General features: G+C 38.6%; 2 protein-coding genes across 4 annotated transcripts in view; both read right to left on the bottom strand.

Moving 5' to 3' along the window:
- The window catches only part of LOC137276995 (large ribosomal subunit protein uL24m-like), a 47697-nt gene that overhangs the window by 13052 nt on the left and 6939 nt on the right, over nucleotides 1-27706 (bottom strand). The window lies entirely within an intron of this gene.
- On the bottom strand, nucleotides 994-16163 carry LOC137278325 (uncharacterized). Of its 3 annotated transcripts, none has more exons than XM_067810592.1 (2): nucleotides 15636-16163; nucleotides 994-2609 (listed from the first exon to the last, which is right to left on the bottom strand). In XM_067810592.1, the coding sequence occupies exons 1-2, from the start codon at nucleotides 15639-15641 to the stop codon at nucleotides 1557-1559; spliced, it is 1059 nt and encodes a 352-aa protein (XP_067666693.1). In that variant the 5' UTR covers nucleotides 15642-16163; the 3' UTR covers nucleotides 994-1556. The 3 variants fall into 3 exon arrangements, with proteins under 3 accessions (XP_067666693.1, XP_067666696.1, XP_067666694.1); XM_067810595.1 differs by lacking the exon at nucleotides 15636-16163 and adding an exon at nucleotides 8256-8351; XM_067810593.1 differs by lacking the exon at nucleotides 15636-16163 and adding an exon at nucleotides 2826-2884.

Genomic DNA, 27706 nt, shown 5'->3' with positions numbered 1-27706 from the left:
TCCAATGATTAAGATGTAATATTCCTCTATAAGTATTTCATAATCAAGACTATATACATAACTACAAACAAAATCCAAATCTTTCAGCAATTTCTGAAACATTCGCTAATTTCTTCATCACCAGGTCCATATCAGTAATGACCTTTGAATTTCAGTTTATAACCCAGCAACAGACCGAAAACCTAGCTTTATCATCATAGTAGCCAAAAAAAATTACATCAGTAATAATTCATCTTGATTATGAATTGAAAAAAACATGAAGTAATATATCCATAAAAAATCTGAATCAAATGGTGTTGTTGACAGTGGATGGAAACATCTGGTGCTCTTGTGAGTATTGTTGTAGTTAAGAAAACTGATCATGGCATTTATTATAATCTATATTCATCATATTCATCCAAAATTCCCCATTCATTTCCCATACCATAAAAATATAGCACTATTATTACATATATAATACAGCAATATGGCACTTTGATTCAAGACTAAATATTTGACTAATATTCCTATAAAAAAACAACAAATGTGGCTGAAAACAAATAATATGAAAGAGACCTGAATAGAATGAGAAAAGTATCACAAGGCCACAAATAGTCCATACACAATTTTACAGTTTAATCTACTTGCTAAAATGATTCAATAACATATATAGTGTTTATATTGAACTAACAAAAGCCTTGAAACTGCAAGTCATAGGCCAAAACCTAAACCCACTATAAAATACTTTCTCAAACCAATTTTTCTTAATTTGAAGTACTGTCCAAGTGAAAAAATATTAACTAAATAACTTACTGGTAGGTTCATGCAAATCACCTTCTTTTTGACAATGTGTGGATGAAATCAGAGAGATGAGCAAAGATAATTGTCTGTCAACCTATTTCCCTTTTAGCTAAAGCTTTCCATACTAAGTTAAAGAATAATTGTCTAGATTCACATTTCATCAATGCATGCTTTGCAAAACTACTATCACTGTGATCCATGTAGAAAGAATAGTTTGTGAAGAAAATATCGTTTATTTCAGAATAATTGTCTACACATTATCACATAGACTATGTTCAGTTTGTATAAACTTGATCTTATCCCCTTACAAACGGGGGCTCCTGTGAAAGGAAGATGTAAAACTAGATTGTCAAAACACATTGTTCATTGTAAATGTTATCCCATATGCATTAATGTATAAGAAATATTTGGTTATTTATCAATAACATGGCTATGAGAAATATATCACACAGGTGGAGCTGGAAGAGACACTGAGATTCACTGAGATCTGACCTGGTTCATACACAAATTATCAGTAACATTTCAGGTAGGGGGTTACATTTTATATAATGAATTAAATCTAGACATGCATCATTTCTGTTTTTGTCATAATTACTCCTCAAAATGTCTAAAACATCTGCTTTGTCAACAGATTTGATATTTGTGGAAAATGACAAAAATTATCTTTCTTGTGAAATTAATAAATGATCATTATTTTCTTTGGCAAATATCAGGCAGAGAAACTTGGTTGTATGTGAACTTGGTAGAGCACTGGCAGACTGGCACAAGATGACTCTTCACTTGAAGTCAGGCTTGGGAGGAAAGGTGCAGCCATAATGCTGAATGACAACTTTGGCAGCATAGGACCCACATCGGACACACTCATCAACAGATTTACCCTGGACAAGTTGAGACAAGAAGCCCCCTACAAAAGAATCTCCACATCCATTTGTGTCTTTGATGATACTCGGATCTACTGGCTCGACTGGATATACCAAGACCTTCCCATCGTGAGCAAGATAGGTTGGGTCCCTCCCCTGAGTGTAGACCACAGTGCGAGGACGTGATGCATTGATCTTTGGCAGAGCTGCTGTCCTGGACGCTATTTCTTCAACATCTGATGTCTCAAATCCGGCATGTTTGGAGAATTCAACAGCTTCATCACCATTTCCAAAGAGGACATCCACATATGGCATAACATTCAGGCTAGCATCAGTGAAATATTTGCAAAGAAATGTGGCATGTAGATTCATGATGACGGTTTTCTTCTTGTCGGCAGCATGCTTCAGAACCTTCAGAACAGAAGCTGGACTCACTGGTAACAGGAATCCACCTATGTAGAAAAACTGAGCCTTTTCAACAAATTTCCAGTTTTCTGGTTGTTCTAAATAATCAAGCGAAAACATTTCTGCTGCCCCAAGCTCTGTAACTAAAGACCGATTTTCTCCAGTGATGATGGCTCCACACACACCTGTCTTTTTCCCTTGGTGAACTTGGTAACAGACATGGACTCCCACCTCCCTCGCTTTCTCCTCCTGGACCTTGCAGAACTGATCATCACCAACCCCTCCGAAAAATGTGGTTGCATCTTGTTTCTCCAACAGCCATTGAGCAACCCGGATGCTGTTCTGTGTAGCCCCTCCTGCTAAGTAGCTTGGGTGGTAATTTTCGGTCATCTCAACGAACATGTTGTGGTGCTTGTCCTCTGCAATGATGGCGTTGTTTGGGAGAAGGTCATACTTGTCGAGGAATGCCTTGTCTCCCTGAATGGAGATGTCCAGAAGAGGATTTCCGAGTCCAAGCAGCATACCCTCGTATATCCCACTGGAAGCAGACGTACTGAAGGCCATCTGAAACAGCAGGAAACTTTCAATGAAGCCTCATCTGAAGTAAACCATCCTATCACATATATTCATGTGGTTTAAAATTGAATCAACAAGCAAATCACTGCATCTGAAACACCCTGAACTAACTGAAGATGTTACTCAAAAAAGTGAAGTAAGGTTCACATTAAAAAAATATTTCTTCCTTTTCTCTTAGAAAGACAGAGAGTATTACACAATAACCTAATTAAACCTTAGTGACACAACCGAAGAGTTACAACAGAACTTGTCAAACAGGATTTCTTGTCACCTGTATTATCTGATATCAGCACTGCACAAAGTACTCGAATCTAACTTTGGACTCTTACAGAGTCGATGAAGTGTCACTCTATCTGAGTCACTTTATGTATGCACATGGTGGGGATGATGGGGATGATGTGTGAAATAGCCACTCGCCTGTACCTAGCAAAATTCAATCGGGCTAGCAAATCTCCACAGTCACTGGTCCGACTGGCTTTCGGGCTGGTAACTTTCTGACATATCTAGCCTGACAGGCTTGCAAAATTGCAAAATTTGGAAGCTATTTCACACACAGGCCATATCCTTTTTGGCCTCACTGAGACTCTTCACATAAGTACAAATGTCTATATGTTTATATGGTAACAATTTGGTGAAACCCACAAGCATGGGTATAGCCGTGAGTGAGTGAATGAATATTTCATAATGCTGTATAAGCAATGTTGCAGCTATCTACAGGGTTGGTATGGTTGTAGGAACATAATAACTAGATCAAACACATGTTCATTGGTTTCTGCCATCATCCACAGTAGCATCTGTTTCAGTGCACTGCTGTTATGCCTCAGGCGACAAAAATGAAGACTATGATTAACACAATACATTATAAAGCTATAATATTTGATTATATCATGGAAATGTCACAAATATTTAAATCAAAAGCATAAACCATTACTACGGATAAAAGGTGTTTGATACGTGTGACAAGATACATGCGAAACTGAAGGTCACCATAACCCTGGTAAAGGACACATGTAAAGTGAGCCAGTGTCCTTATCTAGATATTTATCACTTTATCATATGACCTCAAGTGGTCATATGACCCGCTAACCTAAATCTCAACACCCAGGTCAAAATGTCCACCTGTAGTATGCTACCCAGAGTAAATCATGCAAGCCTCTTGAGGCACTTGTGTACCATTCAAAACAAGTAGGATATATTGGATTTACAAGATAGATAAAATGCAAATGATGAAACCAAACTAATCATGTAATCATGTATATGATTATTAACTTTCTGTATTGTTGTATTCTGTTTGCCCTGAAATTGTGTTTTGTTAGCCTGTTTAGTGTAAAGTTAAGTGCTTACATTGTTGTATGTGCAGAATGTTAAACGTTCTTACGTATCTTACACGTTTCACAGGGATGTGCTTCCACTACCTTAGTCTGTCTCAAAGTCCCTGAACCATATTATTTTTCCAACTGTCTGGCCCTCTCTGCAATTTTAAAGCCTAGTCTGTCTCTCAGTCCCGGAACCATATCATTTTCCCTACTGCCTATATCTTCTTGCAATGATAAAGAAAGTCTGTCTCGGTCTTTGAACCACAATCATGGTCTCTACTGCTTTGCCCTCCCTGTGATGCTAAAGCCATAAATGAAGTAAGTCTAGAATTCAACAGGTCCCTTCTGACTGAGGCTCCTTTTCAATGTAATGGGTTTATTTGTTTCTATCAAAATTATATATTCAGAGACGATTGAGTGTTTTAAGTCTACCACAGCTCGTGAACCCCTCAACATGGCACAGTAACGGTAAACATCTACCTCCCAGCTAGTATTCAGTAGAAACCTGACACTGCACCAACTTCACAACCAGTCCCTCTTGGCTGAAAACCAAGCCTCAGTGCCTCTATGGCAGTGATTACAGCACAATGAAGATGCTCACAGAGGGGTGATACTGTTACAACAACCAGGATCCATTGCAACCAAAGGAAACCTGAAGTACCACAATAACAGGCATACACAGTTAGAAATGATCATGATCATATAATAAGAGACCTGATCATTCTGGACTTTACCTTATGACAACACTAGTCTCACTGTTCTCTGTTCAAGATCTTCCACCACTGTGAACAGCAAGCAACTGCCGAAGTTCTTCCCTCACTGTATATATGTAACTAACCTTACTGTCACTGCCTACTCTGGCCCTATAATGTAATCCCACATAACAGCTGCTCTCAGCTTACTGTCTGGAGTGTTGACTCAACAACAATCATGAATATCAGACACCATATAATAAACTATTACATGGTCCCTGTGAATATCAGATAAGCCACACATTTTGATGCACCAATTCTAAAATATAGAGAAAAACCACATGGTGGGCCCAATTCTTGTCATAAATTCACAATAGCCTTTCAAGGTTAAAATGAGTTTAGTTTTACTCTGCTTTTCTGGCAATATCACAGTAGGGGATACCATAAATGGGCTTCATACATGTGGGAAATCAAACATTGGTCTTCAATATGATGAGAAGATGCTTTAACCACTAGACTACCTCGACACCACTAAAATGACTACGGAGGAACCTACAGTTTGCAGTATTATGAAAAAGAAAGACTTACTGAAATACAGCCTGCATTCTTCTAAAGTGAGGTCACTCTTTCAAAGTACTGGTTTCGAGCAGTTTGAGCAAGTTTATCATTTAAGTCCAAACAGGGTACTAAGTTCAAAATTCCTTCAAAGTTAACTGGTTCCGTGCTAGTACTTTCTCAAACAATCGCAGACAACAGTACCAAAATCAAGCGAGCAATTGAGTGAGCAGGTCAAGTGAGCATCTGTTCAATTTTGTCCATTCATCTGTTTTTGAAATTTTCACACAATATGTTCGTCCACCTTTCTGTTAGACACCCATAGAACCAGTAGCAAACCTCTGGAAAAAATTATTTGTAACTGACTAACAATTTACGTTTTCAAGTAATATCTAACCAAACTTATCAAAGCGCTGTACATGAAGCAAGTGAGTGAGTTTAGTTTTATGCCACACTCAGCAATATTCCACCTATACGACTGCGGCATGTATATAATTGTGTCTGGACCAAACAATCCAGTAGTCAACAACATCAGCATCGATCTCTGCAATTGGGAACCAATGATGTTTGTCATTAGGAGCTTCTGGGGTTGTCTACTTAAAGTGTCCGCTCAACCCACTCATGACCTGGATTCATTCCCAACATGGGTATACACAGTTTGTCTTACAGTCCCTGACTGAACCATATCATTTTCCCTACAGCCTAGCCCTCTCTGCAGTGCTAAAGCTCTAAAAGAGTGTCTGGTCTGCCTTGGGCTCCTTTTCAGTATACATAGCTTTGTTTGTTACTATCAAAATTCTAAGTGATAGACTAAGCAGAAGTCTAATGGCTACAATGTGTGAAGCCATTTGTGGTGTCCCCCATTGTGCTATTGCTGGAACACTGCTAAAAGCAGCGTAAAACTGAACTCACTCATGTGGTTTTGCTATGAACAGAGTCATCAAATGAACACAGGAGGCAGTTAGAAATGATCACTATCATATAACAAGGCACCTGATCATAATCTAGTCTTGCTGTCCTCTGTTCAAGATCTGCCACCACTGTGAACAACAAGCACCTGCTGAGTGAGTGAGTAAGTTTAATTTTGCGCTGCACTCAGTTATATTCCAGCTATATGGCGGCGGTCTGTAAATAATCGAGTCTGGAGCAGACAATCCAGTGATCAAAAACATGAGAATCGATCTGTCATGTGTCAACCAAGTCAGCGAGCCTGACCACTCGATCCCGTTAGTCGCCTCTAAGGACAAGCATAGTTGCCTTTTATGGCAAGCATGGGTTGCTAAAGGCCTATTTTACCTTGGGACCTTCACGGGTCTAAGCACCTGCTGAAGTTCTTCCCTCACTGTGTTACTGCCCTTACTGTAACTGAAGACCCCTCACTGCACTCCCTGGCCCTATAATGTAATCCTACACCACAGCTGCTCTAAGCTACCTGTCTATAGTGTTGACTCAACAACAATCATGAATATAAAGTAAATCCACACATTCTGATGCACCAATTCATGAATATAGAGAAGAAACACATGGGGCCTAGCTTTTCAAGGTTAAAATGACTGTAGTGAGTGAGTTTAGTTTTACCCTACTTATCTGAGCAATGCTTTATCCTACTTTACCCAGCAATATCACAGCCCACCAGGAGTGGGCTTTACACACTGTGTCCTTGTGGGGAATCAGGTCCAGGTCTTCAACCTGATGAACAAATGCTTTAACCACTAGGCTACCTCATCTCCATGAAAATGCCTACAATGGCACCTACAGTTTGCAGTATTATGAAAAGAAAGACATACTTGAACACAACTTGCATTCTTCTAAAGCGAGGTTACTCTTTCAAAGTATTGCTTTCATGCAGATCTGGCATGTTTATCAAGCAAGTGCGGACATGCTACACAGATTAAAATTCTTACAAAGTGGTTTGGTTTGGTGCCCATACTTCACCAAACAAGGTCAGAGATCTGTACCAAAACCTCTGACTGACAGAATCAAGACCTTGTCTTCAATGTTGAAGTGATATGTTATGATAATATTAACACTGAGTAAAGTTCAAGAGGTTAATTATAAGGTGAGTGATGCTCAGCTGCCATAGTGATCGGCACTTAATTTGAGTTAATTTAAAGTTAAGTACAGTAGCCAAGTTGAGCTGCTCTGGTATGGACTGCAATTTGAATACATCAGTATATACTATCACTACCAGAAGGAGCAAGGGGGCATTTAAACTATTTGGTGGTCAGTGGTGGATGCTTGGTGCAGTGAATGAGTGAGTGAGTGAGTGAGTGAGTGAGTGAGTGAGTGTCCATCCAATTCTGTCCATTCATCCATTCTTCAAATTTTCATACACTGTATTCATCCCCCTATTTGTAACTTCAGTGCTAAAGCTCAAAATGAATGTCTAGTCTGCCTTGGCCTCCTTTTCAATTTAAATATATTTGTTTGTTTGTTTATACTATCAAAATTATATATATTAAGAGACTAAGCATTAGTCTGATGCGTACAAAGTGTGAAGGCATTACTCAGTTGGAGTCCCCCAAATTGATATTGCTGGAATATTGCTAAAATTAGGGCTGGGACAATTCATCAATGCACCTATACATAGCGATTCATATAAGTCTCAGACAGCTATCATATTGTCAACTAGTGTACTGATACAAAACGATACATGACTTTTCTTTCAAAACAGTACTATCTCTAGAGAAAAATATGCATGAATGATGAAATAAATCATTTTAAATCAAATAATGTATGTGTCATTCTTTCAAGGTGTATGTATTGTGATAAGTATCAGGTAAAATATCGAGGATATGTATCGTATCGTGACAGAGTGTATTGTCCCAGCCCTAACTACAAGCAGCATAAAACTATACTCACTCACTCATGTGGTTTTGCATGAACACTGTCATCAAACAAAGATAGAAGGCAGGTAATTGATAGGAGGCAGGTAACTCAAGATCTGAGAAGTGTTGTACGAAACAAGCTCAGTGCTACAACTTTTATAAGACTTTGTTACCTGGGTGATGGTCACCCCTGCACTAAGTTTGCCTTGTACAACGACACCCAGGACACGAACAGTACTCTACCTTGGTCAGTAATAAGTTGTCAATGTTGTACAATCTGTCAAATGTGCTGTGGCAGGAACTCTGTTTGTCCTTGCCCAGAGTTAATGACGGACTATATGTATTAGATGAAGTCTGAGGCGACACTATGCATCTATGGTCCATGTGAGGAGTGAAAATTCCTGATGTGTCAGAAACACAGGATCTCCATGGCTGTTGTGATAACCCAGAGTAGAAAGTGGGGCAGTGAGTGACAGGAGTGAGTTTAGTATTAAGCCGCCAGTATTCCAGATATATGGCAGTGCTCTGTAAATAGTTGAGTCTGGACCAAACAATCCAATGATGAACAGCATGAGCTTCAATCTGCACAATTGGGAACAAGAGGGGTGATTCGACTGACGAATAAGGACTTTGGGGCTGCATAATTAAATTTGTGTGAATTTTGAATTTGGAAAACTATCAGAATTGATGGAAAGTGCGTAATTGATGGAAACAGGCAATTGATAGAAAGCAGGTAGTTGGTAGAAGCAGGTAACTGACTGAAGGCAGATAATTGGTAGAAGCAGGTAATAATAATAGAAGCAGGTAAATGATAGAAAACAGGTAATTCCTGGAAGGCAGGTAATTAATAGAAGCAGGTGATTGATAGAAGCCAGGTACTTGATCGAAGCCAAGTAATTGATAGAAGCCAGGTAGTTGATCGAAGCCAAGTAATTGATAGAAGCCAGGTAGTTGATCGACTGCAGGAATTGCGTACTGATAGAGAGGTACTGATAGGTACTATCAAGGGATGTAGGGTAACAATACATGCAGATATATAAATCACCACCATTCTGACAAGTACACCTGGCCGTCCTGTCCTTCTGTCCAATCAGGCCACCATCAGCTCATGTCAAGGCACCAAATGGTTTCACCTGATCTGGGCTCCACAGTTCACTATGTTTGATCAAAACTTGAGCAGGAATCATTGATGTTCAGATCAATGGAGCAGACGCTACTGTAACTATTTCCAGCCGACACGATACAGCAGCAATTATCTGGGCTGTCAGAAATAAACTGCACAGTCACATCAGCTCATGGGGTTACAGAGCATCTACAGTTTCCAGTACTTCGATACACTGTATTACCATGGTTAATGTTTTGGTGAATGTGGACTTAACCTTGACCAGTCATTATGTGGAAGACTTAATTGTGCATTTAGGTTTCTTTGGAAGGAAGGATACAGTTGAACTTTGTTCAAGCACTTTGTTTTGTGTATTCTAATTAACTTTTGGTGGGAGAGAGGTTAGGGTGATTGGACTCTTTAAAGGGTGGAAAGATTGGGGTATAGGGAGTTTGGTGTCACTGCGACACTAGTTAGACTATTCTGTCAGACCCAGTGATGCCCCATTTAATAGTGAGGGGCGAGGTAAGGCAAGGCAAGGCAAGGCAAGGTGAGATAGGCAATGTCATGTGATGTGATGTTGAGGTGAGGTGAAGTGGGTTAGGTAAAACAAAATACAAATACTAGCACCTAAAGTCATCTCTAATGACATTCTCACATAAAAAAATAAACAACACATCTGTAAAATGACCTGTAGACATTGCTACGATGTCATATGTCTGTAAACAACATGGAGATCTATTCACGTTGATATCTTGCAAGGTGATTCTCTTACATCACTATCTCCAAAACCATCTCTACTTGAACACATTACCAACCTTCAAAATAATCTCTACTGCCTTGTTTTATATCTACTTTATAGGCATATGTCCGTCAACACAGACAATTAAATCTTCTGGAAAATCCTGTGGCCCTGTGCTTTTGAGTCAAGTCAGATTCAATAACTGCAATTCTGAATACAGGAATAATTTGACCTGACAGAATTTCATGGAACAAATTAATTACACCACAAATCTAGAACGTCAAACGTTTTTGTTACAGGCTGTCCTCACAGTACAGTAAACATCTTGTGATATCTTGTCAACACAAACTATATCAATTATTAAATTAAAAATAAGTCTGAGGATACTTAGAAAAACTTAGCTTAGAAAGCAAATTACGTGAGACGTTAAAACAATGACCTCGAAAGGTTTCATCAATATGTTCATTAAAAAGAACCTTAAAAAGATATACCAAAAAATGACAGATTTTGATTTGAGCTGGGATGGCAAGAGGAAAATCTATTTTCAGCTGAAAATTGAATATTGTGTCATCAAATGAGGGTTCAGAGGGATTCAAAAGATTAGACAATTCACAGAATTGATAAATTTGAAATAAACTTGGCAGAAATCTGCGGATCAGTGGACAATTGTCATCGTGGGGAATATTTTTGCAGTGATAACTGAGCACAAAATGTTATAAAATGTCCAACAAACTATTCATAATCTGTAACGTTTAGTTCTGAAAATCAATGTCTGTCAACTTTCCAGTTACTGTCATGCCATACATATAGCAGATTAATCATGATGAAAGAAAATTACAATCAAGGACTTAACTTCAGGATATCAGTTACAGTGGTACACGTTAATCATGAACTATTCTAACTTATCAGACATATCATACATGTCACTCAACCCTACATACATGAAAGATCACTTTGCCCTCAGAAATAATTATAACCTTGACATAAAACTGTGTAACATTTGCCATTTTCACATTACCCGACAATATACTGTTCTACTTTCCATAAGGATATCTTTATCTTTCCATGACACACAAACATGATTCTCATAATCGTAGTCAAGTGTGTACATATTTGTTAAATAGAATCACCTTTCATCACAAACATTTCCTTGAGATTAAAAAGGACTAACTTTCAGTTCAGTTGTTGAATCGTGTATGTAGCAGTATTCCAGCAATACGTGAGTGAGTGAGTGAGTTTAGTTTTACCAATTAAGAATTAAGACCAATTCTTAACAAGATCTTAAAGGGGCTAACATTTAGCCTCCTGGATTGCATTTGGTTATTAGCATAATAGGGAGGAATCAAGACTAGTATTGTCAACATTTAAGGTGTTTGAGAAAATATTTTCTTGAGTGTGTGAGTAAGGTTTCCTGCTGCTTTTAGCAATACTCCAGCAACATCAGAGCTGGGAACACAAGCAGAGGGCCTTAGTGAGAAAAGCGTGCATCGACAAGCCTTTAGTAACATGTGGTGCATTGAGGTCAAACGATCAGCTGGTGTCAACATGACAGCAATGAAACGTCTTGTGTTGCGTGTTGTTTTGTTTTGATCTAGTGAAAACATTCAGCTAGATAAATGCCTGCGGCTCAGGGAATACAACCTTACTTGGGACTGATAAAACCCTGTATTTCCCTCAACACGATGTGATAACTTATACAATCAGAGTGACATTTGTTGGCAAGCATCTTGAAACATTAGGTTGTGCAAAAATGTTTCCTGGACAGGTATTTTTTACAACTGTTTCTGGAATTATTTCAGCTGTATTATCTTGATCATGTCAGAATGTTAAACTGGACAACACAAACCAAAGGCTAATAGCATGAGTGTCATGATGTTGTCAGGGTGAAACATCCACAATCATCAATATGAAAAATTGCAGTTGCCCCGTCTGATACTTAAATGTTTCCTTGATACACAGCTGTGACAATAACAGGTTTGGCTAAAATGATTGATGATCGGAAATATCCTTGGTTGAAAAACAATAAATGATTAACGATCTGAAAAGTGTGTCACTGAAAATAGCATACGTTACCTTTCGTGATAGAACCAAGTTATCTTCTCAAAGAAAATACAAATTTGGGACTTTTTTTACGGCCTGATTTAGCTCTAAATCATGTTCAAGAGGCAGTTTTGCAAAACATGTCACCAGTTTCAAGACGTCTTTATCGTTTAGGCTTGATGTTTCGTCTCCAATATCTATAAATCATTGATTGATATTCAGCTATTGATCTCAAGATCTATACAGAAAGCCCTAGAAAATAGATGGGGCTAAATAGGTGGGACAGTCTTTGTGCAGATGTACTTGCATAAACAGAGCTAGTATAACTGTTATCTGTACTTTGCTGAACACACAATCTTTGATAATGACAACCGTCGATCAAAACTAACACCTGGGGAGAAAAAAACCCACATCCCAATTACTCTCCATGAGAGATAATATCTGTGAACTCAGAGATTTTCTTCATTTTTATTAACTACAGTATTTTGGACCTAACTTATTCTGCACTTGTATCAGCTGATTATCAAAGCTCTCTTTGCTTTAAGATAGTCATAAGTGCCATACATTAACATTAACTTACAACTATCTTAGCACTAAGACAGCTTTGAAAATCAAGGCCCTAGGTATTTAGTTGTTTCACTGTTAGAATAACGCTTAGTCACTGAATACATAAAATTATGATAGTGGGAAAGCATGTCTTTGTTTTTATAGTTAGTGGTTAAGTCATTTGGTCATCAAACGGAAGACAGTTCAATTCCCCACTTGGGTACAAAGTTGGAAGGTACTTTCTGGTGTCCCTAGACTAATGCTTAGTCCCTGAATGTACATAATTTCAATAGTAACAAATGAACCCATTTAATTTGAAAAGAAGCCCAGTGAGATGTGAGATTCTCTGTTCCTAATACTTGGGGCATATCTGACTATAATGCACAGACAAAACTTCTGGATGTTAACAAAGTCTTCTGCCTGTTCAACAGTTTCCTTGGCGCTCTGATGAAAACGTTTAAGATTGAGAAACAACGGAAAACTGTGAAAGGAGGAGACAATATTTAGGGATAAATGGTGTGACATGCTCCATTTCATGAATCAGGGTTTATGAAAATTTACTTGGGCCAATATTCAGCCCAAATTTGCAAATAATAGTAAAAACTGCTAATTAATTAATTAATTAATTATTGTAATTAATTACAAAATTCCCAGTACCTCAGAATTTACAAAAATAATAAGTAAAGAGATCCAATTCTAAAATATGACCATTTTCCCTCAAATTTTCCCATAGAGGCACAACTGGAATCTTGCTAAAATCCTGTGCATACAACCAGAAGCACACGTGACTGATGTGGGTAGCTGTATATTAGACACCATTCTAGAAGATAGCACAGCCCTCAAGATATAGGTCAGTGTAATCAGAAAATGAAATGACTGACAGGCATATGGCTATTTCTACAGTCATGCAGAGTCCTGGTTAATATCTCGGTTAATGGGAAATAAATATTGATTAGTCAGCACTACCAGCTACCCTGGACTTCCCGAAGTACTTGAGTACTTAAAATTGGCCAAGTTGCTCCTGATTGACACTAGTCTTACACAGGATTGAAGAATTTGCTAATTAATTAGCAAACTGGAAAATTATGTATAAGAGAGAATAACTTGCTGTAGTTATACAGCTACAGCTACAGCTCCAGCTAATATTCCAGCAACATCACTACAAGGGCCACCAGAAATTGGCTTTACACATTGTGCACATGTGGGGACCTGAACCTGAGTTGATCTTGACAAGTGAATCCCTTAACCACTAGACTACCCCACCACACCTCATGTTGAGGACATGAACAAGATATAACATATGCACATAAGGCAGCATTTGAAATTCAGTTTTAGACTCATCCTACAGTATAGGTGAAACTTTATTTCGTTAGTCACCCATAAACATCCAAGTTAGAACTGATCTTTAGTAAACCATGCTTGTCCTAAGAGGTGACAAATGAGATCAGGTGGTTGGGCTCACTGACTTGGTTGACACATGGTATCGTATCCCATTTGTGTAGATTTATGTTCTTGATGTTGATCCCTGGATTGTCTGGTTCAGATCTGATCACTTACAGACTGTTGCCATATAGCCAGAATATTGCTGATCGTGTTGTAAAATTAAACACACTCACTCATTCATTATTTCAAAAGTCCTCAGTCTTTGAAGCTTGTCCCCTTTGAATGACACAAAATGTTGTTTGTTTCCTCTTTCAGTTTTAGTCAGTTCCAATTTATAGGAAAATCGAAATATTGTGAGTTGGTTGAGAACAACATGTCCATGTCCATGAACGTTACCACCATAATAGTTTCAGCTCGGACACATGACTCATCAATATCTTTGTCAGCACACTGCAATGATTTGTGATCAATATTCAGTTTATCAATGACCAGAAAATTCATCACACCTCTCCATCAGTACATCTCTACATTATTGGACAGCAGACTACAATCAGTATTATTAATGAAAGAATCATTAGCTTGGATTTCGTGACACAACTGAATTATTTTCTTTGAGGGGCATTTCAGACGTAGTGAAGATGAACTGGACAACCAAGTTCTGTGGATAGTCAACTTCTTTATTGCAATGAATGTGGCATTTCAGGAAAGCAAACATTTCTTGATAAACTGCTCCTTGAGTAGATTGATATAAGGCACTGAAAGGTATAGTTTATGTTTGAATGTCCTGTTACATTTTAAACACTGAAAGGCATTCGATTTTTATCAGTTGGGCTGTCAAATGATAAAATGCTATGTCAGCACTATAAATAGCACCTTAGATATCCTATCACCCTGAAAACTGACTACTGTTCCTAATCTCTGTCCATGGTAGTCAGTTTAGGAGAGACTAACAATGTTGTTAAAAAAACTTTTTTTTTTCTAATAGTTCCTACTGTCCTATTTTTAAATGCATAATATCACTGAATTTTCACAATAAATTCAAAGAAATAACTAAAGCATTACAATCTCAAGCTCAGTGAAATACAAGCCCACTTATGACAGGATGAATTGGTAAATGTCCGATACAAGTTTGGAGATTATTATGGACATCAGGTCAGGACTCAGGGCCAAATATTAGCCTATAAGCAGATTCAGCTAAATCCCTGGTCACTAAAACCAATTTATTTCACTGATCCCCAAGCAATGCCCACAACGAATACAAGCATGAAAAGACTTAATGAACACTGCCATGATAAGGCAAGGTGTTCACAATGATGAGCTTGAGTGTACAGGTACTCGTGTAGTACCTCCACTATATATAACCAGGCAGGCTTGGGCTGACCTGATTCCTCTCCACCAAGTACAATATGACCTGTTGACCTATTTCTCGGCTGTGGGCGAAGTGACCTCATTTACCGCATTCACAGTATTGATTTGCTGGGAGATCAATGGTAGGCTTGGCAATGTTGTACCACAACATGTTCCTGGCTTCAATCTAGACCACACTGTATATAATAGCATTCAACTCTCTCAGGACATCAGTGTGAAAAATAATCTAAAAGATGTTAAATTAGCTATATTTTCTGTGCCCCAGATTTTTAGGTTGTGTATATAATATGACCAGCAACAAGTTGTTGATTTAACTGAAACAATTTAAAATGTGTAAAATACACACAAAAATACTATATTGTGTGTAAGTTAAAAGTATTACAGACAAAATACCCTTCAACCTTTTCAGACAAACATTTAATAGTAAGTAAACATTTCTCACCTTCATTTCAGCGAGTCTCAGCTGTTTGATAAAAAGATCTGTCACAAAGCTCCAACCAAATCCATTCCTCCCGCATACTGCTCTCTTCAGCTCGTTGTGGTCTTCTGTCACTCAAATTTTCACAAGCCATCTCTCACGGGCTTGGACAACAATCAAAGAAACTCATTTAAAAGTCTGTGACAGCAAAATGAACCAACAGCCACCTGAAGCAGTCTAGTCCTCCTCCTCCTTCTCCCCTTCATCCTTCAAGCATCCTGCATTACATAGTCCCAAAGAGGAAGATGCTGAGGCAGCTCGGCCACCTCACATCATCTTCATCACTACACACATTCCTAAACTCCATAGCCAGTCTAAGATTACAAATCCAGTGTGAAATCTGTCCTAAAATCTCAGTGTCTTCTCCAGCTCCTACCTGCTTCCCTACAAGTTTGACGTAACCTACATTTGGACGAGGCCTAGTTAGTTTTTGATCCTGGGACGGCTTGGCGATTTGCCAGCCTGGCTATCCCTGAGATTATCAGAAAGTGTGTCACACATGCCACCGATATGCTCATTCTCACAGTGTTTGCATCATGCATGTCATGTGACACACATTGTGATCATTTCAATGAGGGTTGCTAGGAGAACACCACACTACCTACATTATCATAAATCAGGCATAAATTTGTATACACACTGATGTCACACACATTTAACCCTTTCACAGCCACAGTCAAGATTTAGCCTCCATCAAGGTTATATTGCTTTAGCAACTAGTTAAAATTTAATTTGTCTATTGTGCATTTTTCAAGTTTTATTTGAAAATTCAAGGTATTCAATATAAAAAATTTCTTCAGACAAGAAACTAAATATTTATCTAGTTATTCAATATGATATATCATATTTTCTATATAATTCATCACAGAAAGTCATTTTAACTAAAAAAGGGAATTTGCACTAGATTTTCAATGTTTTCACTGATCAAGCTTGAAAAATTAACATGAGTCAAGCTTTTAGTCATTACTACACTAATTAATATTACTAATTAAATGATTTTTTACATTAATACAATCTGCGAGAAAAGTTTGAGTTGACTGGCCCGGACATGTTTCCACATTATTTTCACCATATTTTAGTCTTGGTGTATGTGTCAGTATAACTTGATCTTGCCAGTGTTCAAAATACAGTGGAAACTGTCAAAACCAGCATCTGTCTAATTCAGCAAGTTGTCAACACCGGCATAAAATCAAAGCCCCTTCCATGTCTTGTACATTTAGCATCAGCTTTACAATCCAGCACATTGTCTAAAACAGATGATTTCTTCAGTCCCAGTGAGTGCCGGATTAGACAGATTCCACTGTACCTGCCTGTATGACTGCCCCTGACAGCTTATTTTCAACACAGACTGCCAGATTCTAAAATATACCTGCATGGCGGTTGGGTTACATTTAGACAAGAAGATATTCATTGTAATTAGGACAATTATCATTATTAATAAATGAAATGATGAATTCCAACTAGACAATGAATTTGCTTGTCAAACCTAAATAATTTGTAGGTACAGGGAAGACCCCAAATATTCAGAAACCCTGCCTTCCAGTCAATTCCCCTATAAAAACAATTTCTTACTCTAGAAAAGTGAGGGTCCATAACAGATATTTGTGTTCCATTTCCAGATGCTAAATTTTACAAACAAACCCACTAAATCAACACAAAATTGAATCACTTATCCACACGAAGCTTTGATCTACCACTGTGTCTATCATGTGACGTGAAGCACAAGTGTCCATGTGTTTTGACACAAGACAAGGTCTGCTAATCCAGATTAATGATCGATCAGCAGGGTAGTGGTGGTGATAAATAGGCCCATCTGAATTGTAACTGGCAAATCAAGACAACCATGCTGTTTTGGAAGTGATTTTAACCAAGAAGTGTATGCTTGGTACTGTTTCAACAACGAAGCCTAGATCACAGAAATCAAGATACATGGGTATTCAGTTATCCAAATGATTTATGCAAAAATGAATGTGTCCGGATATCTGTGGTCTCATTGTATACTGGGAGATATTTCATGATAATTAGGTTTTGGACTTATGGCTGAAATGACAGACAGCAAACCATCCAAATTTAAGCTCTGTCTATGACAAACATTATGTAAAGTGCTAAATATAATATACCTACATGTTTTGTGCTGCAAAACCAACATTTGATTACATTATAAATTTACAATACACAAATGTTACTGGTTGAAGTGTCAAATATAGGGTGATATGAACCACAACACATGTATCATGTGTATGAAGTTTAGTTTCAAGACCTGTAGGGGTGATCTCAACCAAGAATACCTGTTTGTAGCCTAATAGAAAAGCACAATGCGATGTGAACCACATCACCTGATTGTAGCCTAATAGACAAGCACAGTGTGATCTAAGCCACAACACAGTCACTTGATTGGAACCTAACAGACAAGCAGTGTCATCTGAACCACACCACCTGCTTAGCGCCTAACGGACAAGCAGAGTGTGATCTGAAACACATGGCATGTGTTTTGGCAACATACTCCTGTTTAAGCATATTGCAAAAACAATGTATGACATTAATTTATCCATAGTGGCTGTGGAGCTTGACAAAAAGGTCCTGTGGGCTTACTTCCTATGTATAATTATCAAATTAATAACAAATATTCCATTTCATTGATTTCATTAGCAGCACAAGCCTTAATATGATAACGTATCAGTATCCAGGATGGATAGACCAGTAGCTTTCAGTCATTCAGTTATATTCAAAGGTTCTGTTACAAGATCAGATCATGTTATTGACTATTTGGTGAGTATTTAAATTTGTACCTGATCCTCTGAGCACAATGTGTGACTTAACTGAAACATTTTGATTTTGTACAATTCCTGCCATGTAAAATGACCATCAATCTCACTGGCTCACACAGTCATTATATAAAGGGTGGTTTGAGGTCCTATGCAAAGAGTATAGGCCACACATCAGTAGAAGTTAAGCAAAATTGTTGCAAGGAATCATTGGACGGGCGACTGTGTATGGCAGCTGGCCTCCTGAGTGTAATTTCTAGGACTTCTGTCCAAAGCCCCACAATTTTACTGTAAGAGGCCAGAATGGAACTGAACGTCCAGGAACCAAGGAATAGTAAGGTCAAGTACATGGTGTAAATGGCCAGAATGGAACTGAACGTCCATGAACCAAGGGATTGTTAGGTCAAGTACATGGTGCAAGTGGCCAGAATGGAACTGAACGTCCATGAACCAAGAAATAGTAAGGTCAAGTACATGATGTAAGTGGCCAGAATGGAACTGAACGTCCATGAACCAAGGAATAGTAAGGTCAAGTACATGGTGTAAGTGGTCAGAATGGAACTGAACGTCCATGAACCAAGGAACAGTAAGGTCAAGTACATGGTGTAAATGGCCAGAATGGAACTGAACGTCCATGAACCAAGGGATTGTTAGGTCAAGTACATGGTGTAAGTGGCCAGAATGGAACTGAACGTCCATGAACCAAGGAATAGTAAGGTCAAGTACATGGTGTAAGTGGCCAGAATGGGACTGAACGTCCATGAACCAAGGAATAGTAAGGTCAAGTACATGGTGTAAGTGGTCAGAATGGAACTGAACGTCCATAAACCAAGGAATAGTAAGGTCAAGTACATGATGTAAGTGGCCAGAATGGAACTGATCGTACATGAACCAAGGAATAGTAAGGTCAAGTACATGATATAAGTGGCCAGAATGGAACTGAACGTCCATGAACCAAGGGATTGTAAGGTCAAGTACATGGTGTAAGTGGTCAGAATGGAACTGAACGTCCATGAACCAAGGAATAGTAAGGTCAAGTACATGGTGTAAGTGGTCAGAATGGAACTGAACGTCCATGAACCAAGGAATAGTAAGGTCAAGTACATGGTATAAGTGGCCAGAATGGAACTGAACGTCCAGGAACCAAGGAATTGTAAGGTCAAGTACATGATGTAAGCGGCCAGAATGGAACTGAACGTCCATGAACCAAGGAATAGTAAGGTCAAGTACATGATGTAAGTGGCCAAAATGGAACTGAACGTCCATGAACCAAGGGATTGTAAGGTCAAGTACATGGTGTAAGTGGTCAGAATGGAACTGAACGTCCATGAACCAAGGAATAGTAAGGTCAAGTACATGAAGTAAGTGGCCAGAATGGAACTGATCGTCCATGAACCAAGGAATAGTAAGGTCGAGTACATGGTGTAAGTGGCCAGAATGGAACTGAACGTCCATGAACCAAGGAATAGTAAGGTCAAGTACATAATGTAAGTGGCCAGAACGGAACTGAACGTCTATGAACCAAAGAATAGTAAGGTCAAGTACATGGTGTAAGTAGCCAGAATGGAACTGAACATCCATGAACCAAGGAATAGTAAGGTCAAGTACAGGGTGTAAGTGGCCAGAACGGAACTGAACGTCCATGAACCAAGGGATTGTAAGGTCAAGTACATGGTGTAAGTGGCCAGAATGGAACTGAATGTCCAGGAACCAAGGGATTGTAAGGTCAAGTACATGGTGTAAGTGGTCAGAATGGAACTGAACGTCCATGAACCAAGGAATAGTAAGGTCAAGTACACAGTGTAAGTGGCCAGAACGGAACTGAACGTCCATGAACCAAGGGATTGTAAGGTCAAGTACATGGTGTAAGTGGCCAGAACGGAACTGAACGTCCATGAACCAAGGGATTGTAAGGTCAAGTACATGGTGTAAGTGGCCAGAATGGAACTGAACGTTCATGAACCAAGGAATAGTAAGGTCAAGTACATGATGTAAGTGGCCAGAACGGAACTGAACGTCCATGAACCAAGGAATAGTAAGGTCAAGTACATGGTGTAAGTGCCCAAAATGGAACTGAACGTACATGAACTAAGGAATAGTAAGGTCAAGTACATGGTGTAAGTGGTCAGAATGGAACTGAACGTCCATGAACCAAGGAATAGTAAGGTCAAGTACATGGTGTAAGTGGCCAGAATGGAACTGAACGTCCATGAACCAAGGAATAGTAAGGTCAAGTACATGGTGTAAGTGGCCAGAATGGAACTAAACGTCCAGGAACCAAGGGATTGTAAGGTCAAGTACATGGTGTAAGTGGTCAGAATGGAACTGAACGTCCATGAACCAAGGAATAGTAAGGTCAAGTACATGATGTAAGTGGCCAGAATGGAACTGAAAGTCCATGAACCAAGGGATTGTAAGGTCAAGTACATTGTGTAAGTGGCCAGAATGGAACTGATCGTCCATGAACCAAGGAATAGTAAGGTCAAGTACATGGTGTAAGTGGTCAGTATGGAACTGAACATCCATGAACCAAGGAATAGTCAGGTCAAGTACATGGTGTAAGTGGCCAGAATGGAACTGAACATCCATGAACCAAGGAATAGTAAGGTGTAATTGGCCAGGGTCCTGTTCCACTAACCGATCTTAGCTAAGACCAGTCTTAGCGACGTACGCCAATTTTACAATCGTCTTAGCTAAAGGTTACAGTCCCCGTTTCACCAACCGATTTTAGGCTGATCGTAGCCAGTCCCGATCTTACAATCCGATCCTAGTTAAGATCGAGACTTTTTCGAGTGAGAGTTAGAAAAGAAAGAAACCTCGTGTGAGAAAAAGCAATTTTTCAGCAGAAGAAATGGCTGTCATTGTTGACGAAGGGATGCACCATTACTCCCTGTTGTCAGCATCATCCCTATTGTCAGCATCAAACTAACATCCATTTGTCAAGATCGTTTCTAATGTAAACAGGAAGTGTGTCGCTCAAATCGGTATACCTAAACTCTTGAATTCTATTTACTACTCGACAACAAAAGTATCAACCATCTTACCTGAGGGATGCATAGCATACAGCCTGTACTTTAATGGCATGGAAGCCTATTCTGCACACAAAAGCAGCCTGTTCGTCAGTAAGGGGCATCACAATCGGGATCAAAGTCCCATCAATGGCACCAATCACCTTAGGAAATCCTGCATTTTTTAAAAAATCACTCTTCATTTTCATGATACTTCCCCATGTCAGATCAAAGGTAATGTTATCCAACACGTCACAAATGGCCTGAATGGTTGGATACGCTTGACTTGGATATCCCATTAAGATCTCCAAGTTCAACAAGAAAGTCCAGCCTTCCCTAGAAATCATAGGGTAGTCAGCACCTTGGTTTCAGGGGAAAGTGCGTGTGAAAGCTGAGTATCTGGCATAATATGTGGCTGTAGCTCGACGACGCATCCTGTACCTCGCCACAGCGATATCATCTGACATCGTGTCTAGAATCTGTAATCGGTCATAAAAAACATGTTCATGGTTTAATGCTCGCTGTTCTTCTTCACATAGAATAAGGAAAGTCACCATTTTTGTTTCTCTATGATTGATTTTAGCGATGCTAAGTTGGTTATAAGGAACTTCGACTTTTGATCTTAACTCTACGATTGGCTTCGGTAAGATTGGTTAGTAGAACTGGGCTGCTTTTGTTCTTGCGTTATAAATAACCATGATAATTTGCACCAGAAGCTCATTTATCAAAACAGGAATGACAAATAAATATTTTCGAATATACTTATATACAGATTATGTTTTTTGCGCATTAGTCAACTAAGTTACTTGTATAGTACAAAAAGAAAACATGATAATTTCAGATAAATTGAGTTTATATATTTACCATATACTATATGTTTACACATAGTCCATCTCACACTCCCAGAATGATATTATTTTCCCAAATGCCTCCCTCTCCCTTCAATGCTAAAACCCTAAATGAGGCAAGTCTAGATTTCCTCAGTCTCCCAACTCACTGCGGGTATTTTTCAATTTACATGGGTTTGTTACTATCAAAATTATGCATACTGAACAACAAAAGATAGGCAAGTTTGAAAAAAAATGGTATCTCATAAATGCAAGTATTCACATTCATGTCGTCTATTTAAAACTTGACAAAAAAAGTTCTGTTTCTTTCGCTTTTCCATATACAGTATGGTTCAAAATTATTGAGAATAGCTAAAGCATTTCATATTATTAAACGAGAACAAATCAGATAAAATTGAATGTATTGTGAAAGTGAACTGACCTTTTCATGTTGTGTAGGTAACAATTTAATATTTTATCAAGTCTCCTTGAGCTTCACGGCACAGTCTAAGACGGGTAGGCATACTTCCTATCAGAGAGGTTAGTGTCTCGTGAGTTATGCTGTCCCAGTATCGGACCACTTCTCTCTTCATGTCTTCAATTTTTGTCAACCCCTTTTGATTCACACATTCCTTCATCATCCCCCAAATGTTCTCAATGGGATTTAAGTCAGGACTATATGCAGGAAATGGTAATGCAGTCACATTTTTCTCCTGAAACCACTGCTTGGCATGTTTTGCGGTGTGTTTAGGATCATTATCTTGCTGCAAAATCCAGTCATTTCCATAAAACACATGTGCACTTGGAAGGAGAAAATTATCTAATATGTTAGTGTAGCGTTGACTTGTCAGATTTCCCTCAAACACACACAGCGGGGTCGTTCCTAATAAGGATATCCCTCCCCATACATGAAACTCTGGGCTGTATTTAGGTCGTCGATACAACGGTGCTGACGCAGACTTTGTCCATATTTTCACATTATTGGGATATACCCATACTGAGCTTTCATTAGTAAAAATCACATTTTCCCAGTCAAAGTTTTCATGTGCCAAACACCGCTCAACACGACTGTCTTTATGTTCTTGTTTCATGAGAGGAGAAGGAATTCCAGTCTTTTTCTCCCATCCAAGATCAATCAAATTTCTTCTAACTGTAGATTTTGATACAACTGTTGATCCCCTTTCTATCATTTCATACCTGATGTTGGAGATGCTTGCCCTTTGCTTTTTAGACGCTAAAATTCCCAGCCGGACGCGATCTGAGAAGTCCAATTTTCTGGGTCTCCCTGCTCCTTTCTGGTGCCCAAAATCCTTTCCCTCTTTAACATTCTTCCTAATCCTATACACAGTAGAAAGAGGAGTTCCTGTTCTCTCTGCCAATGTATTTACATCATCAATTCCTTGATTACACAACTCAAAAATCAACCTTCTTTTATCTTCAGCAGACATTGTTGACAGTGCTGAGGAAAATGACGTCTGCTACAAACTCAGGGGAGGTAACTCTAATTGTACTATACTCAGTAGGCCAAGATGAGTTACCTCCCTTATACCATTACTTAGTTTTAAGTATCAGTGAATCAGTTGAGGTGTTAGGATAGCTCAAAGTAAGAAGAAAAATTCTCAATAATTATGAACCAGACTATATATTCAGAGACTAAGCATCTAATTTACATATTGATTGATATGCTTTGTTTCATCTGTGTGCATTCTTTTATCTCAATGTCTCTGAAAAGTTGCCACTATAAACTTGAAACATTACACTGATTTGATGTTAAACGATTTACGGGCTCTTTGAAGAATGGCTATCATGATTATCATGATAACAATACTAAATAATACATTATGACAGGCTGTTTAATGCCACACTCAGCAATAGATGGGAGTGGTGTGTAAATAATCAAATCCAGACCAGACTTTCCAGTGATCAACAACATGAGCATCAATCTATACATGATACATCATACAGCCTGATATAATCCTTTATGGATTTTCAGTTAGAAGTCAACTCACACCAGTCATTAGAGGTTTGTATCCACCGACATGTACATGCAGATTGGTGGTACATTATCAATACAAGTTGATGATGCATGTGGAGATACAGACTGACGATGCCACAAGGGGGAGCCACTTGTCAAACACATGTTGCAGTGCCTTGCTATTTTTCTAACATAATTAGATTTGGGACACATTTTTCCACAAAATGATACCAAATTTAGCAATTTCTTGAAGTTTCGATATTTTACATACAACCTCCTTTAATGTGTGCTCATTGTCAGCTTTATTTTTCACGATGTCAGCTCTTCTGAAATGCTTACTGGCAACACTATGCTTTAATAACCATAATGGTAGTCATAATTTATTTCTTCAGCTGTCGAGTTATATCAAATGTAGCATTAGTGAATTGTTATGACCCAACATGTCTCAACAGGCAACTGTATCAGTCCGAGACGTAACATGTACGGCTGTTTACATGCAGTAAGTTCTGGGTCATTTTGAAACTAGTATCACCCATACCGCCATTGCATCTAGCATGAATAAAACCTTACTTCATCAAGAGAAACCCTTCAAAAACAATTATTATATTATATTATTTTATATCATCAGATGCAGCATGTTCAGGTTTGGTGAGTTAGTTCAGGTAAGCATGTCATCTCCAAGTCTTGATGTGGGTTGGTTGTCTACAGCTGAGTGCAGTAGAAAAAAGCCAATACATAGATCCTGGTCTAGTATGTTTAAAACCATAAAATACATTAAACTAATTTATCGTCAGTCCAGAGACCATATGGTCAATCACACCAAAAAGCTACTTATCAAAATATATATTTCAATATTTTAAACAAGGTTAGAGTATCAACTCAAATATATTTAACATCTTCAATTCCCACAACATCTCTGAAATATACCCTGCGCATACAACCATTGGCAACATACCAAAAATACTTATGCAAACACTGTGATCGTTTCTAGGTCAAGTTTTTAACCCACTCCTATGGAGCCTCAGCAAATGGGCGGGGTTACTCCTGGAAATAGGTCAGAGTACTACTACAGATCTATTTGTCCTTAGGCAACTTCACCACTGCTGGTGCCCCAGTGGCCATGGAGAAGCTCAAGCTGGGAAGGTGGGCTAAATTAAGCTGTCCTTCCAACCTGACCTACCAGATAGCATACAATTGTATGTAATGCTAGATGCCTGGGGTCGATCTGACATTGGGATTGTGCTCATGGTGTTAGAGGGGCTTACAAGGGCTAGAATTATGGAGAAATGTCCCAAAATCAATATCAGCTGTATTAACAAGATCATTCTTGAATACAGACAGCATAATTGTGTCCCCTGGGTACATATTAAAATGTAATTCAGAAGTTGATGAAAGAATTCTTTTGAAAATGTATTACCAGTTAACAGTGAAGTGAACCAGCCGTTTATTTAACATTTTCAACCAAAACATCACACCTCAAACATCATGCAAGGATTACTTCACTAATGCTTCGTCTTTGAAAATATGTAATTTTGATAGAAACGAATAACTCTATTTTAACTGAAAAGGAGCACAAGCAAGAAGGAAGACGAGCAAAATCTAGACTTGCTTCATTGAAGGTCTTTTCTTAAGTCTTAAAGTCTTTATTTAGTATAGGAGGCCTTATGGTCCAAATTAGAAACTGTTGAAACACAAATTTCTGTGATGAATACTTATATACTGTTTAGAAGTTATTGGTGATTGAAATTGTTTCAGGTATCCATGTGCCAGGTATAACCATTTTCCCACAAAAACAATAAAGGCCCTTGTTCAGGCATTTCTCTCAAATAATTCTGTATGCAAATAAAGTCTGAACACAAACAGTTCTGTTCAGCATATACATGTATCTTCCCAAAAAGAAACCTGACATGATGTTTTGGAATTTATTTACTGAAAGCATATACCTGATTGAAACATGACATTATTGTTCAGTTACAGTAAAATCATCTTTTTACAGACTTCCAAAACCTGATAATCCATTTGGTAAAACCATGGAGTGCTAATTAAGCCACTTTGTCAGAGTAAAATACCAGCATCTAGTGTGACCACCATGAGCATTGATAACAGCTTCGCTGTGGTGATGTATAGAGGACAGGAAATGATGAATGCTGTCTTGAATGTTTTGAAACTGTTGCTGAAGTGTTGCATGCAGTTGTAGTGTCTGAGGTGGCAGATTACGCTTATGCAAGCGTCAATCAAATGTATCCTGTAGACGTTCAATGTGGCACAAATCAGGTGATCGAGAAGGCCATGGTAACTGTTACACCTGAATGTTGTTTTGCTGGAGGAAGTCCAGGCGAACACATGCAACATAACGTAGAGCACTGTCATGCTGACAAGTTCCCCACTAATGTTGTGTCATGACATTACATCAAGACATTACGTCAAACTGGTCTTCCTGTAGCCAACTGTGGACTGTCTCATCAGAGATTCGGTGCTGTCTAGGAATGTGGGTTGCTATGGATGGTGCAGGCTCTGTGAATGATATCTCAACTGGATGTAACGATACCTGGCTGTGGTGGTTATTCTTGGTCCATCTAACCTGGGTCAGTCATTAACCCAGTATTGTTGTACTGGGCCCAAAGGTTTCAGTTGGTATGGGATTCCTTTTCATTTTCTGCTCATTCATATTCCTTCACTCCATTGAGCCGGAAGCTGGCAGGGGGAATGGGGGCAAAGAACGATGAAGTGGCATTTCAATGTTGAATAAAATATATTTCATGTGTGTAATTATTAAATACTTCATAGGGAATCCGAGGGAACAACCCAGTGAGGAAATGGGTGTCTGCCTTTGATGGGCACAATATTTAATTTTGACATGAAAAATATTTTGCAAACTGAAGCAAGTGAAGTATGTTGCCAATCTTTGCTCACTTTGCTTGCTCACATGAGAAGACTGGTGATTTTCTCTCAGTTGCATAACCCTATTCGCACTTTCACTTTATCCAGTGACTGACATACACAAGCAGGCTACAGATTCCAGTCTCTGGCTTATGGCACAATCATATCAAGAATGAAAATGACATTCCAGTAACTGTAACTGAACACAATGTCAAACAGTTTGGCATATCAAAATAATTCTTCTTGGTCAACTTTTGCAAATGCATGGTCTATGTCCCCACTAACTCTGACAGCTCTGATAACTTAATCTGACATGTGTCTTCAATGTCTTGATGAGAGTAACCAATGCTATCATCATCAAACTGAAGATTTTGATCTTTCCACTCTTTCTCATACTCACAATATTTTTCAGCTTGTGATTTCATTTTAGATCTGATATCCATTTACTAGAATGACTGCCTCCCTCTCTAATCCCAGACTGGTTCATCCAAATTGTTTATAAATTTCTGCACTCTGTTCGCGAACTTCTCCTCATACAGTTAAATGCTCTACGACTAGCTGTAAGTTTACCATTCAGCAA

This window comes from Haliotis asinina, chromosome 3 (assembly GCF_037392515.1).
Source record: "Haliotis asinina isolate JCU_RB_2024 chromosome 3, JCU_Hal_asi_v2, whole genome shotgun sequence".
Lineage (NCBI taxonomy): Eukaryota > Metazoa > Mollusca > Gastropoda > Lepetellida > Haliotidae > Haliotis > Haliotis asinina.
The sequence above is the reverse complement of the archived record's forward strand: the minus strand, read 5'-3'. Positions and strand labels throughout refer to the sequence as shown.